This window comes from Hyposmocoma kahamanoa, unplaced genomic scaffold (genome assembly GCF_003589595.1).
Source record: "Hyposmocoma kahamanoa isolate Upper Pololo Valley unplaced genomic scaffold, ASM358959v1 103, whole genome shotgun sequence".
NCBI lineage: Eukaryota > Metazoa > Arthropoda > Insecta > Lepidoptera > Cosmopterigidae > Hyposmocoma > Hyposmocoma kahamanoa.
This window is the reverse complement of record NW_020653344.1, coordinates 1,039-22,293: the sequence shown is the minus strand read 5'-3', so window position 1 is coordinate 22,293 and position 21,255 is coordinate 1,039. Positions and strand designations below refer to the sequence as shown.

The window sequence follows — 21,255 nt, the reverse complement described above, 5'->3', positions numbered from 1 at the left end:
TAAGATGAGTTCATCAAAATCATTTTGAGGAATGGCCGCCCATGTGTTTTGTAACAAGTCAAAATATTGTTGTAGAGTATGTACGGTATGCATACTCGGCACAGCTCTTCTTTGAAGCATATCCCATGCGTGCTCAATTGGATTGAGGTCTGGCGATTGAGCAGGCCACGGCAGAACGTTGATACGAGTTTCGGCAAGAATGCGTGTTACGACTCTAGCCGTGTGTGGACGTGCGTTGTCATGCATTATTTGAAATGAATCACCCAACTGGCCTCGCAAAGGGATGATAATATCTGAAACAATCCTCTCTGCGTAAACTTGAGCATTGAGGTTACCCCTGATCCAAATGAGATCGGTTCTTCCGCCGATCCAAATACCGGCCCATATCATTATTGTTCCCCCACCATATGGATGAACTTCCTGACAATATCTCAAACGTTCATGACATCCAGATGTTCTCCAAACTCGAGTACGTCTTGTATCCGGTCTTATACCGAAGCGGGATTCATCCGACACACACATACGACACGCACACATAGCGCCTGTCTTCTTCCTCCCAGTTTCTGTGTTCGCGCGCCCATCGTAAACGGGTCCTGCGATTGCAGGGTGCAATAGGTGGAACTCTGAGCGGCCTTCGGGATCGCAGACCCACTTCACGTAAACGATTTCGGATTGTTTGATTGCTTATTAGCAAGCCTGAGGAGCTGTGGAGCCTCGTAACCAACATCATGGCGGTCATGGTACGATTCCGTCGAGCAGTATTTTGGATATACCGGTCCTGTCTGCGAGTCGTGATGCGAGATCGTCCTCCATGTCGCTCGGCCACGCTGCCCATCATGCGATAGCGCGTCCAGAGGCGACTTATAACGCTCTGTGTAGTGTTAAGAGTGAAAGCCACAGCACGTTGCCTGGAACCAGCTTCCAACATTCCGACGGCTCGCATCATCACTTCTCGGGTTAAATGATGTCGTCTCTCCATAATAATGTAAATTGTTTCGGTTCCGATGCAGATATTGTAATGATTTTGTCAAAACGCTATAACTCATTTTTATACAAAACCACATTGACAATCGATTTTCTTCTTATTATCGAATTTTAAACAATATTCCTTATTTAAATGTTAAAACTCACTAAAAAGTATCAATAGCGATACAAAAAAGTTAATATAATTAACCCTAATTGCAGCAATACTCTTAAACGTACTTGATCCCTAGACACTTTTGATGTGTGTATATAGTTGTGAAAATGGCGTACGTAGAACAACACTTCACGGGAGGTAGTATGGTGGATCTAAAAACTTTATGAAACCTGTTTTACCCATTGTACTTTTTGTAATATACGAATGTGGCCATAAAAATTACCTCAGGTACTTTACAGTTCAAAATATTCTCCCGATTTTGGTTTTTTTGTGTTGCTTAAAGGGGTAGTTTAGAAATTATATTGGAATATAGTTATAGAATTGACATAGACTTGCGTTATTCATTTCGAAAAGAACCTTCCATCTTTATGTTAATACCCTAAACAACAGCGGGATAATTAACACTCGACTCGTGATTGCTTGTATACTACAACATACCTAAACCCACACGTGCACTTAGTAACTAAAAATATTATGCAGCAAGAGGCAATAGTTTTCAAAATACAATATGATTACTTTTTCACTCGATAAAGAACGTATACAGTAACATCGTAACGTAATTCACCTACACGGTACGATATTAGGAATAAAATTCTGTATAGAAGACAAAAATCTCCATTACTCCCAACATGCTATTGGCGCCATTTGTCTTTAGAATAAAACAACCTTTTACATATTTTTGAATGCAGGCAATGATGATTCTGTGTATATTCCTTACAGTCACATTACCTTTCGTAAAAAGTTATGTTAAAAGTATAACCTAACGTATATTTTAATGTAGCACCTATCGGAACTTCAGTTGTAATGTCGGCTCTTTACATATCTTGCTTTCAAAGTAATATTTTTATATTTGCGCGTATTGCTCAAGTTTCCGATTCAAATGTAAACTAGGACTTAAATGTAAATATGTTTTTTATTTTAATGTATTTCGTGTATAACTACTCGTATGTCGTAAAATTCTGATTTGCCGAGTAAAATTTGCAGCAAACTGTTTGCTTCTAAATAAACCAGTGCCCATTCATTACTTACCTACACAGTTTTATGGGCCATAAAAATTTCAGAGGACGATAATCAATTGCCTCTGAAACAGTACAAAATTGGCAATGGCTCGAACTTTACGCTTCGTGACGTATGGTCTCACGAAACAAAAATTGAACTTTAAAATTATTATTTATAATAACACTTGTGATGCAGTTACAAAATGATTACGGGAAAGAAAAAAGTGACTGCCTTTGTTTTTCTGATTGTTGTCGTTTTGTATTTTGTTGTTTGGAGAAAGATAGAAGAAGAAGCTGTTCAAGAAGAAAGACGAGGACGAGGAGATTATTACGATATTTGGATATGTTCCCATAACATGAGAAGCTATGTCACCGATTCAGAAGTGGACCTATGTGAAGGCGTCCAGATATTCATGTTTAAACTGTGTCAGGAAGTAGGACTGCCAAGTTCTGTTGCAAAGATCGGCGTGCCCAGATGGATTCCGATAAGCATACATTTTCCGAACAAATGGCTCACCTATGGCAACGCTCCTCACAAAAGCAAAAACGTTAGTGTAATCCATTCTATGGCCCTCGGCATTAATCTGAACGGCGGTTTCATCCCAAATAGTTACACAATAATCCCCATAGCTGGAAGCGAACGCAAATGTATTCTTGTTGTCCATGGAGCATTCTACGGAAGTACAACAAATTTCACTATCGCTAACATCCATGGTGATTGGAACGGCAAGTACGATAATGGAAATAATATCTATACAATTAATTGGTTCTTGAGATACATGAAGAATTATCTGTCAAGTCATGGAGGACATTTCGTTCTTGCTGGTGATTTTAATATTGACTACAGCATGTTAAATAAGCTACGTTCTCAACTTGACACAATACTACCTAACTTGATATATCCAACACTTACACACCAAATTGTAACTTACGTCGAGCGTAAATTAGTTAGTGTCGATCACATAATTTCGAATGTTGAAATACGTGATTTAGCTACCCGAGCGAGTCCACAAAAGTCCGATCATGTGCTTTTGGCTTTTAAAATTCGCCTGCCTTACATAGTGAAACCTCATGCCATAAGTGCATTTATAAGAATACCGTATATAGAACCTACTTACTGAATGCAGCATTCTTATTTGCAAGATGGTCACCCGACAGTTAGAAAAATAATAAAAGATTATATATATTTATGGTCTTTAAACGGTGTTAATGATGGGCGGCTGATAGTTACGTGGCCTGATATACTTCACAAAAAATAGATTTTTGCATTTTTTTGTTTTTAAATATAACTATTTATAAGCTAGTTATAAGAAATTTTATGAAAATATATTTATTATAAAAACATTGTAATAAATATAATACATTATATGATGTATAATATATATGTATATATATATATACAATGAAAAAATAGTCTTACAAAACACGTATTGAAAGCTTAATACATTTTTAAGAAATCCTAATGGCTAGGATTAAAATAAGCTTAAACATTATGAAAACCCTAAGTATTTAACCAAAAAGCTTTCTGTAAATCTTTACATAATAGACAAAATAAATTTAAATTTTTCACACTGGCTATTCGCGAGCGATTTGAAAGCGATGCGACAGCGCGGCGTGCTCGCCGCATCGCTTTCAAATCGCCAGTGTGACTGGCACAGTTATAAGGTATTAATCCTTTGTTCCATATTTAAAAAAAATTGTATGAAATCCGCCTACATCACATCCACTTCGGAAGAGCCAGTCAAAGCGTCATAAAAGGGTTGAGCGTCAATAGAAATCACACTCGATTGAGTTCTTCCCGTTGGGCCTCAAAACGGTCAAGGAATCACGACATGATAATTTGTTCTTACTATTATTATAATCTTCGTTGTTGCGCCGGGTTCTAGTGGATATTATGCTCCTTCCGTTGACTGACGTATGTTCTTTAGTTTGTCTATGCCTCAGTTTGTAGCGAGATTGTTCAAAATTGTCTTTAGTTTTATAAACAACTTTCTTTCGGCTTAATGAATTTCTGCTAAAAGATGTACAGCGTGGATTTGAAGCCGAGTACTTTTGTAACTCTTATATTTTTTCCTTAGCGCTTGACACAATCAACAGACTTTTCTTAATGGGCTTTTATAGTTACAGATGTCACTCTTCAGATAGTTGGGATAATCCATATTTTGTTTCTTTGCTGTTTGTAGGTAGGGGGAGGTCCCCGAGAATCGGACACTTAAAAAATACCAAAAAATAACAAAATTGTGTAGTAGGGGAAAGAGGTACCAGATGATCTCCTTAAGGGAGAGTGGTGGTAGTTTAAATCATATTCATCTTTAAGCATGTATAAATTCGTTGAATGATAGAAAACTTATCTCTTTACATGTTGTCTTACTAACATCACACTTGACAGCTCATATCATTTATAGAGACTACCCACTTTAATCATACATTACACCTTTATCCCAGATTTCATTGGACAACAATATTTTCAATTAATCACTAAGGGCCAAAAGACAACAATTTTAATATATTTTTTTTAAACACCAATAATTTCAGCCCACTCTTCGGATGGTGGAACAATCACTGATTCACTGTCACTATCTATGTAACTTGCATGTTGCCTATATGTTTGTGTTAGACCAGATCTTGCGCACTAGACCACCTGATGGTCTAGTGCGCAAGATCTGGTCTAACACTGGGTGAGGAGCGGTAATAAATAATCTGTCCAAAGTTTCTACAATGTCCTCGAACGGCAGGCACTTCACTGGGTTTCGATGGTGATAACAACGACACAATTAACGAGAATGCTTCCTTTCCAAACTGAGACAGGAACAAAGCCCTTTTCTGCACACTTTCTAATGGTCCCGACGCTTCAAATGCAAAGTACAGTTGCTCCTTATAATTGTCCTACTTATCTTCCTTGGGATCGAACTTTCCGGGCAAAACTATACTTGAGATATTCGCCGCTGCCATTTCTTACTTATATTTCACTTAGTTTCCTCGTCGCCAATATAGTATTTAAGGAATTAAAAGCCAGAATTCAGCACAGCACATGGTTTTAATGTCAGTCGCAATCAGTTACGACCTAATCATCACATTTTGACAGCTCATATCATTTATAGAAACTACCCACTTTAATCATACATTACAATTATATTTGAATATTTCTGTACCCTCTGTAAAAAACGCGCTAACTCGACTTGTATTAATATTCGTTTTTTTAAATATTCGTCATTTGTGTAAAAAGACTCATCTTTCTATCTGATCACCACTACTCTATGTGCTCTAGAACCGAAGATAATTTTCCTGCATAATGATATAAGTCACCCTTTTCCAGAAAATGTAACTGGTTTTTTCTATAATGTGATATAAATGTACACGCACATATTCACTTTCGTACGTCACGCCTAAATTCTACGTGTAAAGAATTGCAACTTCAATCGAATTATTAGAAACATTGAGCTTTCATTAATTTCCCTAACAATATATACAGAACAAGATGATCCCCACGGACCATCTCGTAAGCCAAAACCGTAATCATCTAGCCTCAATTTACTTTTTTTTTGTTCGGCAAAATAACCTTTATGCTGTCTACTGTTACCATGCCATTAAAAAAAATAGAGCATTATGCAAAGCCACCAACACAAAAATCTTAGCAATTGATTGCTTAGAATGGAAGTTATGGAAGCTTTTAATTAACTTTAGATAAACTCACACAATTTTTGTTCTTTTCCACAAAATTTAACTCGTCACTCACATTGCCATTACGAATTGACTGATGACAGGGCACATTGAGGCCTACATTTTACCGAAGAAAATATCTAGATGACGTTACTAGTTTCGCTACAATTGAAAAGGATCATCTTACCTCCAAGGATCATCACGTACCCTTTCCCCTAGTTTAATTTATTTATTTCACTTTAATAAGCTCTCAAATATGTACCTACCCAATCAACACATATTATCAGTCAGCAGTACCTATAGTAATCGGCAGTCTCAAATGTTATTAAACTTAAACATTATTTTAACAAACAATTCGTAACAGTATCTAAATATTACAATAAAACAAATTAACTGTTAACAAATGGAAAACTAATCTTAATTGTAGTAAACTTTGGTCGTAATATAATATAACTGCCTCTGTGGCCGAACGGTTACCATGCCGGACTACCACGCAGAGGTCCCAGGTTCGATTCCCGGACCGGGAGAAATATTTGTATGGCCTACATTTATTTCTCTCGTGAGTTTGGGTGTAATTTGTGATTGTGTATGTGTGTGTCCATGGCACCCGCAACACAGGGTAACGTGGCTATGTTGAGTGAGTGCGTTATTATTATTATTATAATCAGGAATGTTTTCTATAGTATCACAAAACTTTAATTGTACTTACAACCTGCAAAAATCACAAATGTAGTTAACTGAGCCCTCTTAAATATGAGCAGGCGCTTCATGAACCATTGATTGCAAATTTGACAACAAATCCAATCTTCACCATTATCTTCTTGGCAGATTGTTTTATTTTGTGTAATAACAAGTTGTTTTATTTTGAGTAATTGGTTTTGATGTTTGAGACATCGTTATCTTTAGATTTGCAGTCGATTTCTTGGTCTTTTTTATTTTAGTGTTTTTTTTTAATTCAAATGTAAGTGCATTTAATCTCTATATCACCTGATGGAAAGTGACGAAGAGATCGACGATGGAGCATGCACACCTAAATAAGTAGTCGGGTCGTTAGTTTTCTTGATTTTCAGTTGTTGCATTTTAACTACAGGAAGCTTAGCTTTTGCTGCTTTATTTTCAATGAGCGCATTTTTGTATGGTCAGTATGTTAAAATCTCACTTTTCTCAGCTTTTCGTCGTCGACTGACAGCCGTCAGAAAAAGAGAGCCCTCTTTGCTGCAGCATTTGGGACTGGTGATAACTAATAAATTGCAATGACAATTGCTTTGCTTGTTGACAGTTGAGTATCAACATTCTCCTTTTCATGAACGTCAAAAGGCTCCTGAGGCAGAGATTCGGGTGTAGTCGTATTGGCGTAATTGCAAATGTTTACTTCATTTGCTGAGATTCGGGTGTAGTCGTATTGGCGTCATTGCAAATGTTTACTTCATTTGCTGAAGTTTAATGCAGAAGTTCAGCATCAGACTGCAAAGGCACGTCGATTACAGCTTACAGCTGATGGCAGAAAATCTAAATCTGTGAAAATATTAGGATATAGGAAAAAAGGAATTAGATAGGAATAGGATTCAGAGACACAGTTCCACAGCATTGAAATCCAGATTTTTCTATATTTAAACCTGCAACGCGAGTGAAAGCTTACGATACCATTGCAGCTATTTCATATTCTGTTATTCTTGCACCAGAATTTGCCCTCATCCACAACCCACAGGCTTCAAAATATGCATTTTTGAATGGCTTCATATAAACCCTGTCTAAGAGCGCTTGTATACGTCCGTTTTTTTCACTGGATAACGGACCGTCAATAAACGGATATCCTTGTATACATATAATTTTTTTACCGGATGTATGTTACCTTGGACTGCCGTCTATATGCGCTAGTTTTAAACTGGTTGTCAGAGATTACACACGTGTGAAATGTGGAATAATAAGAAAAAAAAAAGTCTTATTGGCTTAGCATTTGTACAAGAAGAAACAAAAAGAAACAGAAAAATGTTAAAGGTCATTGTGGTATTTCATTATTGGAAAGGGAAGAATATGGTGCATTTCATACGCTTTTTACGAAGTTGGAAGAAGATGAAACGAAATTTTTCAATTATTTTCGGATGAAAAAAGAAACCTTTCAACTTTTATTAACAGCCATATGAATGGCTTGGTTTCAAAATTAGTCAAATCCAGTCTTTACTTTTTTTCAGTATCGGACGAAAACTAGTTTTTGTATATGGCAGCTCCGATCATGGCAAGATTTTGGCGTGTAATTCAGAGTAGGTGTATAAGTTTACTTCTACGTAAAAATACCTCTAGACCCATATAAAAAAGGTCTAAAAATTAGAATTATGATATGATGGATTTGTCCAATTTTGTTAGTAAGGAAGGATTATCTGATATTGAAACATACCAACTTGGGATTTGACCGATTTTGAATGTTGCTCGATGGATTTGGCTATTTCTGTTACTGATGAATTTGAAAGGTCAGGGGTAATCAAATCAGGGGTAGTCCTTGTGGATGGGCTGTATTTTGGGTTGTGTAAGGAATGGAATTAAAAATAATAATAATATTTTTTTATTGGAAAATTAAATTAAAACTTAAAACTACTTGGGTATATTATTAAAATTAGGTTTATATCATTAAATGAGGTGCTTCCTCTAGCACCTCGCAAATTTCCTCTTCCATTGCGTTTTGTAACTCTGCTGGCCTATCAAAAACTTCTTTGAAATATTTTAATTCTGATCGTGCTTCCCATTGTTCAACATAATGTGTGTTGAGTAGGTTTCTCACGTCTTTTAGTTTAGCGTCTTTTACTTTGACGTACATAGGCACGGGCGCAGGAATTATCTAGCCAACAAATTTTCCTCTTTTACATATATTTCTAAAATCGCCTTGTCGGTTGTTGTAGGCTTTTTCTATTCCTTTTCAAAAAAAAAAACGTTGGCATTTTTTCATGGAAAAATGCAAGGCACTGGTAGTTTTCAGTATCTGAGTACTTGCTTCATTCCATTGCTGAGCTTCCACATCTCTTCCCAAATTAAAAACCGTAGCATGCTCTTTCAAAAATCCCAAATACCCTTCTAGGCCAGGTATGGTCTCAGTTTTTTTTACTTTCTTTTCTATCTGGGCAAATACTCGGTCTGGGGGTAGAAAGGAGTGACCAACTATAAGGAAAACAATTTCTATTGATTTAATGTGATCCGGAGCATGGTCAATGAGGTACTTGCAGGCCATGCCCAAAACACTTGTATTCTTATTTTGGCCACTACGACCATCTGCAACTAATCGAACCGTTTTTGCCTTTTCATGTTTGGCAACGACTGTGCACTGACAATGAAAAACCGCATTAGCTATTTCATTTGAGGCCTTTGGTAGTAAATCTTATGTCCATGTGTAGGCAAAAACGTTCTTGCTGTTGAGTTGTGACTTGGAGTGACCAACAACGACTGTGAAATTATAAAGATATAATTGCCGAGAATAGTAGGTTATCTGATCTGGCACTTTGGGCATTGGTAGATTTTTTTGACAGTCGAAACTCAGTATCAGTAAATCCTCTTTGTCGTCCTTTAGTAAATTGTAAAAAGCTTTTGCTCTCAAACTATGCACTCTTTTTATAATCATTAGATCCTTCTTTTTGTTTTCATTCTTCTCGTGTTTTATTTGTTATTGGTAAAACAGGCACATAGAGCAAACATCAGTGCGTGGGCTTCCAAACCCAATATTGAAATGTGCACGAAAAATTTTTCGAAAGTAAGATGCTTTGACGTTTTTGAATTGTTTCTCCGCTTGCTCATTATACATTTTGTATAACTTATTAATATTCAATTCTGCTGACAAATACTGTCTGCTTCTTAAACTAACTGTTCCTACAGTAGTGGATTTCTAAAGGCTTTAACTTTTTAATAAAGTTCTTTATGGATGCTCTTTGACCTTCATTTTTTTTTACTTTGTGGTCACCTCCCCGATTTTCGGTGGCTGATACCCCACCATTTTTAAAATTTCTGCTTATGACACCATTTACTCTGCCTTTTTTTAGGCCTAAAATAGAGAGGAATGTCTTTTGACAGACAGGGACTAAAGTATTTCTCCTCCTAACGTAATAGACAATGCTCATACTTTTTGCATTTCTGACACCTGTTTTAGGTCTGTGCCTAATAATAGGAGAAGCTTTGGAATGCTTCAGGATAAAATTGTCTTGAGAAATTTTGCTTGCTTGCTTATAAAAAGCGGTGTGAAAGTTTATTATGTCATCCTTCAAAAGTGATGTGCATCTCTATACGCAGTAGAGTAATGTTTACAGGGAATCTGAATTTTGGGTGGAGCTTTTGGTGAATATCTGAAAGAAATATATGTAGAATATATGTTTATAAAGGGCACTCCTTCCAAGCATTGATTTGTAGCACAAACAAACAACTTCACAATCAATTTTGAGCGATGGTAGCAAATACGTAGGTACACGTACACACATCAAAAAAAGTTTGCGATCACTTCGAAAAACTGAAATCTTTTTTGTTACTGTACATTATATTATGATTTTTTCTTCTTTTTAGATTCTTTATTTAAAAATAAATTAGAACATAAAACAATGACCCCGTTCAATTGTTTTTTCATATAAAAAGGCTTTCAGTCCTAGCTTACGCTCATTCAGAAATCTGATTTAGTCAATTATAAGCGATTCAAGATATTTTTCGCGGAAAGTTGATTGAAAAAATGCCAAGAGGATTATCAGAGGTTTTACGAGCTAGAATAGTAACTTTGAGGGAAGAAGGATACACCACGAGAGTAATAGCACGCAGACTTGCTATATCCCAATCCTGTGTCGTGGCTACGTTGCAGAGGTATCACGGAATGGGGAATTTAGCTGACCGACCCCGCAGCGGTCGCCCAACTGTTTTGACAGCTGCCCAAAAGCGCTATATTAGATTGCTGGCAGCCCGTGATCCAACAATCAACGCCACTAAAATAAAAGCAGAAGTCAGGGCCGCCTCTGGGCTTGAAGTTAGCACGCAGACCGTTCGCAATTGCTTGCACCAGGCTGGATTACGAGCACGGAGGTCTTGGCGAGCTCCGCTCAATTCACGGCAACGTCAACAACGAAGATTGCAGTGGGCTAGACTTCGGCAAAATGAAGAAGGTGAGGACGAAAACATTTGGCAAAACTGTCTCTTCGTTGACGAATCCCGAATCAGCACTCATCCAGATAACCGACGTGTCCGTGTCTGGAGAAGACCAGGCGACCGTGAAAGACAAAGAACTGCCACTGGAACAGTTCAGCAAGGCGGAAAATCGGTGTCCTTTTGGGGTGGCATTATGATTGGAGCTAGAACGCCTTTGATCCCGTATCGGGGGCTTCATGACAGCAGACATGTACAAAGCAGTTGCTATTGATGATATCGTCAGACCATTCCGAGTAAACCATGGGCACCAATTTGTACTGGTCGATGATAATGCGCCCGCACGTCGAGCTCAACGAGTCAATGCTGCTCTTCAAGAATACGATATCACACGATTAGACTGGCCTGCCGGCTCGCCCGACTTAAACCCAATAGAGCACGCGTGGGATGCTCTTAAACGAGCAGTATGGAATCGTGAGCCACGTCCCCAGACAGTTCCAGAGCTCAGGGAAGCCGCTATTGAAGAATGGGATAGGTTACCCCAGGAAATGCTGGATAACTTGATCCTCAGCATGCCCAGGAGGATCTTCGCATGTATTCGAGCCAGGGGAGGAGTTATTTTATATTGAATTCACACCTTTTAATAATAAATTGTTGTTTAAGTTTAATTAAACAGTCTTTTTCTTTCTATGAAATTTCTATCACTATTACGCCTTAGTGTCTATAGTACCATTGATTTGTACCATCAATGGTACAAATGATACTACTATGTGTCCTTAGTACCATTGAAAATTATACTTGTTTATACCGTGTATTTACTTGTGAAAATAAAACTCACATTTTCTAACGACGCAATTTTTCTAAAAACAATGCGACTGTAATGTCGCCTTGAATTAATTGCATTTGCACGTGTTGAATGTAATTGTTGCGGTCGATCACCGCTTTTGATCTTAAGTTTTGTGGCTCTGTTGTCAAAGCATTTACGGAATGGTATGCAGCATCTGTTTTTAGAACTTTTAGAAATTGGCATGTTGTGGTAGGTTTTCTCATAAAACGCTTGTTAAATTGACCGTTCCATGCTTCGCAACAATTCGTTGTTCGATGTCTCTCGCCAAAACTGCACCACTGTGCTTTTTTCGGCATCCAAAAATGTGTTATATACTTTAACAAATCATTAACTTCTTTTGTAGTACCAATAATTACACTCTCTGCAATTATATAATTCAGACCTTCTTCTATTTTGGACTCTGGCAAAAGAGGGAGAACCATGCACAAGCTCACTATTTTATTTAAGTTTTTGTTACAATTTTTTTTAAATTTATGTAGGATTTTAAGTTGCGTAGCTTTCCTTTTAATTTTATCCAGGAAATGGAAGTAGCAACCGTGATGTAACACCTGGGGAAATGCACGTTCAATGGCATTTATTGTCGCTTGTTCGAAATCTGTTATAAATTTATGGGGTTCCCATTCCCAGTTTTTTTCGTTTGTAGACATCCGTATCTGTGACTTGATTAGTTCAAACATAATCAAATAAGTCTTCTGTTTCTTATTCGGTAGGAGTGCGTATATTACAGGAATCACATTATTTTCATTTGCGGTGCTGCCTATATCACAAAAAAGTACATAAAGCTGATAGAACGGTTTCAAGCAATTCTTGAAGGTCCCGTCACATAAGAACACTTTTCCGTTAAGCACAATTTCCCTCGCTTCTTTTAGAGCAAAAATCAGGATACGATCGTTGCCATCACGGTAATCAGCAAGAAGGAAGTCATCTGGAGGCACTTCAACTTCTTTCATGTCATTGTATGCCATCTTCTCAACTCCTGCCAATTTCCTTCTTCTTCTGTATGCTTTGCATTTGTATTTGTTATACGTGGGTAATTTCTTAATCAAGTGTAGTCCTGTATCTTTCATTGATGCTATGGTAGTTCTGTAAACCGCAGGTACTGTCTCTTCGACATTTGATGCTGCTCTGTCTAAGCTTGAGCTTGTGATAATACACATAATGTTTTCATTTTCGTCTGGTAAACAGTTCTCTGAATGCTGCCTTTGTTGTACCAACTTTGACTGATCCTGGAGTAAACAGAAATTGATACTAAATTTTTGAACTTTTGTACGGCTACAATTAATTTGTATTTTTTTAATGTAAAAATTAAAAATAAAATAAAAATATACAAATACCTATCGGATGGACATGTCACACACAACGCAAACTTCAATGTACAATGGCTACTACACTAAACAATGTACACAGAAACAACCAGCCTAATTAATACAAAAATGAACTAATCAAAGAAGTGTGAAAAATCATTATAGTTACAAAATGCCAATAAGGTCGAAATTAGCTTAAACATGAATTGACCCTAAGCAAAAATAAAAAAAGCTAATTAACTTTTTTTTTTAAAACTTTACCTGGGTAATCGTAACGGATCCAGTACAGTTAAAGGTTTTGTAATTTTTACATCTCCACAAACAATTGTTGTTTTTATACCGCACGTGGAAATAATATTGGTGGCCGTTGTAGAGTAACACTTTGCCGCGTCCACGAGCGACTATTTTTATATCATTTTGGTCACTGCTCACATTTGGTTTTTCATTACTAATATCCATTTTATCCCTTAGGTTTAGAATTGAATACGTTTTTTTTAATTAAAAACACATAATCCATCCCACAATTAATACATTTACTTATAATGTCAATGTAATCATTTGTTTACGGCAAAAGACAAGATGCTTTCCAATGAGTTATTTAAAAGAAGATTGTAATCTTTGAAGTGGCCGGGATTTAATCTAGCACTTAAACGTAGCGGAAACAGCCAAGAAGGTTTTTTCCTCAATGAATTGTTGGAATTATTTATTTACTATTAAACCCCTATTATATGTATATATTTTTTGTATGATTTCGATGCAATGGTACTAGCGACACGTGCTAGTATCGGTAGTACCATTGATGGTACTAAGGACACATAGTAGTATCATTTGTACCATTGATGGTACAAATCAATGGTACTATAGACACTAAGGGACTATTACATTATGATTAATGGCTCAATTTTTTAAAATAAATAATAAAAAATAGTTTTATATTTTAATTTCAAACAGGGTATTCCTATTTAAAGAAAGCATACAACATAGATTTTTTCTTGATAAAGTTAAATTTAAAGAATTATAGGAGCTTATGCTATTGATCGCAAACTTTTTTTGATGTGTGTAGGTAAATAAAGAAGAAAATTAAACTAACGAAATGCTACGAACGTAGGTAGGTACGAACAAAATTAGGCAGGTAATAGACAGAAACTGAGTAGTAGGTAGGTTAGAAATGGGAACACATGACACCTAGAGAATATGTACGCCCCTCCACTCGCAAGTAGGAGTTAAGAACTGGGAATGCAATAGCAACAAAAAACATTTCCTCCACCATATTCATCCATGATTTGTAATACAAATACAGTTAGGTACATAATTATAATTAGGAAGTAGGTAGATTAGGTACAAAAAAACTAGTAACACAACTCCAAAATAAAATTCACAATCACCAAACACAAGGAAAAAAATTGCGAGTACTTACATAGCAAAAAAATAGTAGGAGCTAGGAATGCATGACTCCTAAGGGTACCTACGCACCAAGCGGTTAACCGCACTGCGGCCAGCCGTCCGGTAGACCGCAGGATGCGGTTGCGCTTGCGGTTAGCCGGGTGGCGGCTAGCCGCAACCGCAACCGGGACGTGCGGTTGAAAAACCGTTGCGGTTTACGGTTGGATCGACTCATTTCCAAGATGGACGTCGAAGAAGTCGCAGCTATTGACTACATTTACTCGCGTTATATAAAGAAAAAGAAACGAAGAAAAAGGTACTGGGTGCATCCTTATTTGCAAACACGAGATGAGAGCAAGCATTTGGAATTATTTTTCGAAGAGCTCAAACAGTATGGAGATAAGTTTTTTGGATATACTAGAATCAGTCTGAAATCGTTTGAAGAACTTTTAAGCATTTTAAAAACCAATATAGCAAAGAAAGAAACAGTATTTCGCAATTGCATTAAGCCGGAATTAAAGTTAACAATAGTGCTAAGGTAAGTAAAATAAAACACATTGTGTGATTAATTTATTATTATTTTTTATCAAAAGAAAGTGGGTTCACATGTTAAACATTGTCATTATCATTTATAGAATTAAAAAGTTCCAAGTAAGACGAGTTTTCACTGTTCTGAGACTGTCGGCCGGTTGATAATGGCGATTGTACATCCAAGTTTTGCAACGGACTCGCTGCAGGGTCTTGAGAAGGTAGTCGTCCGAATTCCGACGAATGCATAGGCTGACTGCTCGTTGCAGAGTTTTGAGAAGATGGTCGTCCAAATTCCGACGAATGCATAGGCTGACTGTTGGGATAATTTCTTGAATAATGCGCCGTTTGGTATCCACGGTAGGGATTGGGCCTTGAAGAACTCAACGATGTGTTTACATAGTAATCAGAAAACTGTACCGAGTCATTAATTACCCTTAAAATATCTGACTTGGCTTGCATTTGCATGTGATCAGGTATTTTCTTAAAATCCTTTACCAATGACAAGAAAAAAAGGCGGTCTTCGTCATCATCCAAATTCTTTTTTCTAAATTTTTACTTAACATTCCGACTAACTGTGCACCGATGCCGTCATCATCATTATTTTTCTTTCTTTTTTTTTGGTGCTGGTATTTGATGAAGGATTGTCTTCATTCCGTGTAGTCGTGCCAACATATTCATTTGCTGTAGCATTACCGTCTGTGCGATTAACAGTTACTGTATCTTTTATAAATAAAAGATTATCATAAAATACATACGTGTCCTTTTTTTTCGCTGCAGAGCCGCTCGGGCTCACCCTTGCTTTATGGGCCTTTACAAAAGCGTCGCGAATGTTCCTCCACTTTTTTTGAATATTCAGACCTGCAACAAAAAACAAGTTGTTTCAGATATTTGGCAACGGGGTGCTCATTCGCTGAATTGCATTACATATTTAGGATTGGAGTTAGCACAGTTGCCGAAATAGTACGAGAAGTATGTGCCGCAATATAGCTTTGCTTAAAAGAAATATGCCTACCAGAACCAACGGAAGAAAAGTGGCTTCAAATAGCAAATGATTTCTCCCAGCGAGCAGAATTTCCGCACTGTATAGGGGCTTGTGATGGGAAACATATAAGAATTATAGCACCTAACAATAGTGGATCAATGTGCTTTAATTATAAAGGTTTCATTCTCTGGTTTTGATGGCGATTTGTGACAGCAGCTTCAAATTTGTTTTAATTGATGTTGAAGCATATGGTAGATTCGGTGACTCAGCAATATTTCAGAATTCGAGCATTTATAAAAAATGCAGGAGAATCGCTTGAACATACCTGAACCTGCACCGATTTCTGAATCCAATAGCACTAGTTTCCCTTACGTATTTGTAGGAGATGAGGCATTTGCCTTAAGTACAACCATGATGCGCCCATATCCAAAACGTGATTTAAATGTTACAAGAAGAACGTTTAATTATAGGTTTTGCCGAGCTAGACGTTATATTGAATGTACTTTTGGGATACTTGCGAATAAATGGCGCATTTTCCATAGACCCATTAATGTTAATACCGATTTAGCAAATGATATTATTAAGTCTGCGTGCATTCTACACAATTTCGTGAGAGACAGAGATGGCCATTCTTTTGAAGACTCCCTAAATAATCCACTAACTGAAACAATAGCTCGAGATAGTGTGCGTAGAAACAATACAACTGCATTGAGATATCGAGAATTATTTGCAGATTATTTCATGAACGAAGGGAGGGTAAGCTGGCAAGATGATTTCATTTAAATATGCTGAGGCTGAAACAGTAGAGAACAAGAACCATCATCACTAAAATAATATGTATAAATAAAGTAATTTGTACTTACCAAGTTCTTTTTTTTATCCTGTGATAAATCAGGTCCATAAATATCCACCAACTCTTCCCAAGCTTTTGAACGCAAGTTTCTATCCGAATATTCTGCGGATTTTGTATTCCAGATTGCTGGCCTATTTTGTATATCAATTATAAACCTTTCTGTATCGAAATCCATAGTTGATTATTGATAAAATGCGCGAGTGTCGGTGAACACGTAAACCATCAATGGCGGCCAACCGCAAACTAACGGCATCCGCGTAGTGTGTATAGCAACCGTGCGGCAGAGTGCGACTGGCCGTCAGCCGGGCCGCATCGCTCAGAACGACCGGAGCGGTCGGTCGGCAGCCGTATCGCAGTGCGTATACAAACTACTTGCACAAATTTTTGATTCCGGTCAGCCGGACGGCTGGCCGCATTGCGGTTAACCGCTTGGTGCGTAGGTACCTTAACCTGAGGTTGAGCACCTCTGCTTTACGAAAGTTGCAAGTTGTAAATATGAGTGACTCGAAAAGTTTACTTACCGAGAAACTTTTGTTTTTGTGACTTTCCATGCCAATTTTTGTTGCGGCCGTTTCCTGGACATTTCAGGCGCAGTTTCTGCTACACACACATAATTTTCTTCCATTGTTTTATTTGTTTTTTTTAGCAAAACCGGCACAAAGATCTTCACCCGATTAAACCGCGAGTTGAAAAGAAATAAATATGGCCGACACCTCCATAGTATTTACTATGGATTTACTAGAAGCTGATTGGATGTCCCGGATTTGACTGATTTTGAAGTGCAATCGCATTCGATTTGACTGATTTTGATCTCAAAGTCGTATTTCTCTACTGTTTTTAGTAGACTTTAAGTGGATTTAGCGAGTTTTGAAAAGCACGAAAATACTGAGTTCGTTGTTGTGATCCTGACGCAATATTTAGTTCGAAAACCCAGTTTTTTGGATTTGGCCTATTTTGAAACCAAGCCATTCATATATTATGATAAAATAACACACGAGGATACTGCCATGCGTAAATCTATTTCCCCGGCAGAGAGATTAGCCGTTACTCTAAGACTTGTTCTATTTTTGTCAAAAAATTATGTACCGAGGTACCTACAACTACGTCAAAAAAAAACTTTATTTTTATTGCAAACGGGTCAGTATTCAAAATCTTTCTATACCCGACAGCAACAGCAAAATAAACAATTATCAGAATCTGATTGAACAATTTTATTTTATTTTTAATGAATTCACCATAACTTTCTCTACAAAAATGTAGATTTGCACCTGAGGTACATGTTTTGGGTAAAGTTGTATGGAATAATTGATGGATCCTTTAGAGGGGGACTATAGAAAAGGAGAATATTATGGTATAATAATAATAAGCTATAAGGAAAAACTAACAATTACTTATATTTATTTAAAAAAGTATATAGTAGGTAGTAAAATGTTTTATTATACTCTAAACAGAAATTAAGGAGTTTTAGAAAAATCGAAATCGTAATCAGGCGATGCGATTGAACTTAATTCAGTAATCACTGAAGATTGGGAATCATCTTGCTGCATCAGTTCTTGTGGCTTACGGTACGTTCACACGAGCCACGTTTTCCCGAATCTTATTTTCATCGGATCTGGAAAAACCGAATGTTATATTCACACAGCACATCTTGCATTGCCGTATCCGACGGTCTCATATCGGGATCTCGTGTGAACACATCATCCGGTTTTTATTAGCAAGAGTGCGCACAGTTCCTCGTTGATTTGGAAGCGATGGACGTAAACAGTCTTGCTATAATTTACTGGTATTATCGCTGTCAGCGTCGTAGAAAAAGATTGTGGTTAAACCCAATAGTACAAAGACAATCAACAGTTGGTGCCTTTACAACTCTAATTAATTAATTACAGTTAAGAAATGATCCACAACATTTTTTTAACTACTTTAGAATGACTATACCTACATTTGATAATCTTTTGAAAAAAGTGGAAAAAGATTTGAAAAAGCGTGATACAAACATGAGGAAAAGCATTAAACCAGAAGAAAAATTAGCAATATGTATAAGGTAAGATTGAAATACTGTTTTTTATTAATAATTAAATTATTTATTAAAAATATGATTAAGAAATAATAGAAAATCGCTTGGTAGGTACACAGTTTCCCAACTACATATCACGAAAGTCTGGGAAATCAGAAGCATTCGATTGAATACTTTGAGACTCTGTACTTGGTGATGCTTGCGATGTAAAATAGCCTTGTGATTGTGCCACATTTGGTTGATAGTTGTATGTTGATGACTGTGCAGGAGACCATTCATTTCGGTTCTTTATATTTTGTAATAAATTTAACACGCCTGATTGAAATTCTAATGTTTGATTTTCGTTTAGCGTTGCCAATGATGGAAGTAGACTTTTAAAGAAAAACGAATTACGGTCTTCTTTCATTTCTTCTTTCTTCTTGCATTCCATTTGATAATCTATAAACTCACTCATTTTCTTATCAAACACGTTTAAATTCTGCCTCGATGGTCTGCTTTTTTGTCTTTTCGAACCACCTACTACATTTTCATTTTTAGTTTCTTGTTGACTTTCATTTGTAACATCTTGATTATTTGGTTTATTAATAAATGGTCCTGAGCCATTGCACTGTCATGTGTAACATCTGATGTAACTGTTATAGCGGTTGTACTATCGTCTGCTAGGTTTGGTGTAGCAATAGTCGCACTATCATGGGTGTCAGCTGGCGTCACAATTTTTTTTAAGAACAACAATTGACGATGATAGACGTAGTCTCTCGGATGTGTCGCAGGCGATCCTGATTTTTTTGATTTCTTTTTCTCATTAATACTCCTCATCCAGCTGTCTCTAATATTAGTCCACTTCTTTATGATCGATTTAGCTGAAAAATATAATAAAATTTACTTGCAGATATATGGCTTCTGGGTGTTCATACAAGGATTTACATTACGCCTACCGAATCGGAGTGTCTACGATCAGTAACATTATTAAGGAAGTAACGAATGCTGTTTGGAACAACTTGCATGGGGAGTTATTACCCAACACAATATCTGACTGGGAATATATCGCCAATGGATTTAATACTAGAGCAAACTTTCCCCATTGCATTGGTGCAGTGGACGGTAAGCATATTAGAGTAAAAAAGCCAAACAACAGTGGTTCCATGTTTATGAATTACAAAGATTTCTTTTCCATCGTATTATTAGCAGTGGTTGATTCATATTATAAATTTACATTCATCAGTGTGGGCTCGTATGGAAAAGAATGCGATTCGACAATATTCAAGGAGTGTACTTTTTGGAAAAAACTAAAAGATGGTGATTTGCAATTGCCGGCAGCATGTCCACTGACAAACGATTCCGATTTACCGATTCCGTTTGTAGTAATAGGTGATGAAGGTTTTGGCTTGCATCAACATTTGATGACACCTTACGGAGGAAACCATTTGGATAGAAACAAAAGAATGTATAAGTACAGATTAACCAGAGCTAGACGCTATGTTGAGTGCGCCTTTGGAATATTAGCTAATAAGTGGCGAATATTTCATCGTCCACTGGATGTAGATACTAGCACAGCAATTTCAATTGTAAAGGCTTGCACTGTACTTCATAATTTTATAATAGATATGGAAGGTGTACAGTCGAACATAGAAACAACAAGCAATGTATCATCAGTGGTTTACGTGTTCAGTGATGCACCCAATGAACAAAATAGTACACGAGGTGGACGATGTGCTAATGTTATACGAACTGAATTCATAAATTATTTTATTTCTACAGCAGGAGCTGTGCCTTGGCAAGACGAATCAATGTAACGTTAATTTTGTAACACACTGCTATTTTAATTTACGGTGGGCAGCACATCAACCTACCCCAAACTGTAATTTTTTTCCAATCAAAAATAAACCTTATCTCATTGCATTAAAAATGACAAATTTTCCTCCAAGCGGCAAAACTCGACTGTCTATTTTTGTAGCACTCTTGGGTTTTGTCCCACAGTACAGGCCTATTTTCAACCAAACTTGTTAATAATTCCATGGCAATATCATCCATTTTTTAAGAACGCAGGTAGGCGGCACTCAATTTACAGAAAACCGGCAATACGTACGGCAGCGTCAACACGCGCCCATACACTGGCGTGGATGACCGCTCTTTTTTACGCCGGACCGATGTCCGTCGCGCCGAGGGGAAACGGTGGTACATCCGGCGTAAATTGTTCGCCGGACAGATGTCCGGTGCATGTAAACACTTTCATTATAAACCATACACCACCGCGAATCCGGTAAAAACGGTCCGTTATCCGGTGAATAAAACGGACGTATACAAGCGCTCTAAGGGCTGCAGTTTGAGGGTTGCGTGTGGTGGTGTGCTTAACATGTGCACGTGGTTTTCTTTTGCGTAACTTACAACAGCTAGATCTTTATGACTGCTATGTCCATCTAGAATCAAAAGCACAGGCTTCTCTTT

The 21,255-nt window shown here is 37.1% G+C and overlaps 4 protein-coding genes across 4 annotated transcripts; 2 read left to right on the top strand and 2 right to left on the bottom strand.

The window, feature by feature from the left end:
- Positions 1 to 2,154: 2,154 nt before the first annotated feature.
- Positions 2,155 to 6,259, top strand: LOC113238367. The gene is made up of 2 exons (XM_026475211.1): positions 2,155 to 3,279; positions 4,798 to 6,259. The coding sequence occupies exon 1, from the start codon at positions 2,340 to 2,342 to the stop codon at positions 3,255 to 3,257; it is 918 nt and encodes a 305-aa protein (XP_026330996.1). The 5' UTR covers positions 2,155 to 2,339; the 3' UTR covers positions 3,258 to 3,279; positions 4,798 to 6,259.
- Positions 6,260 to 8,413: 2,154 nt separating this feature from the next.
- On the bottom strand, positions 8,414 to 13,614 carry LOC113237888. The gene is made up of 3 exons (XM_026474602.1): positions 13,309 to 13,614; positions 12,520 to 12,969; positions 8,414 to 8,629 (listed from the first exon to the last, which is right to left on the bottom strand). Exons 1-3 carry the CDS (start codon positions 13,504 to 13,506, stop codon positions 8,414 to 8,416), a joined length of 864 nt encoding a protein of 287 aa, XP_026330387.1. The 5' UTR covers positions 13,507 to 13,614.
- A 1,382-nt stretch (positions 13,615 to 14,996) lies between these two features.
- Positions 14,997 to 16,974, bottom strand: LOC113237883 (the record flags this gene model as incomplete). Its single annotated transcript, XM_026474588.1, has 2 exons — positions 14,997 to 15,819; positions 16,803 to 16,974. Coding segments are annotated over 2 exons (462 nt in total), but the record flags the coding sequence as incomplete, so codon positions are not given.
- A 1,747-nt stretch (positions 16,975 to 18,721) lies between these two features.
- Positions 18,722 to 19,911, top strand: LOC113237873 (the record flags this gene model as incomplete). Its single annotated transcript, XM_026474575.1, has 2 exons — positions 18,722 to 18,837; positions 19,700 to 19,911. Coding segments are annotated over exons 1-2 (328 nt in total), but the record flags the coding sequence as incomplete, so codon positions are not given.
- Between the last annotated feature and the right edge of the window lie 1,344 nt (positions 19,912 to 21,255).

Excerpts from the sequence above, each read along its gene's own strand:
- LOC113238367 (XM_026475211.1), top strand. The coding sequence starts at position 2,340 with ATGATTACGGGAAAGAAAAAAGTGACTGCCTTTGTTTTTCTGATTGTT.
- LOC113237888 (XM_026474602.1), bottom strand. The coding sequence starts at position 13,506 with ATGGATATTAGTAATGAAAAACCAAATGTGAGCAGTGACCAAAATGAT. Across the intron at positions 12,970-13,308 it reads GATCCGTTACGATTACCCAG|GATCAGTCAAAGTTGGTACA; the intron begins GTAAAGTTTTAA and ends TGTTTACTCCAG. Across the intron at positions 8,630-12,519 it reads AACCGTTCTATCAGCTTTAT|ATAATTCCTGCGCCCGTGCC; the intron begins GTACTTTTTTGT and ends TTTGTTGGCTAG.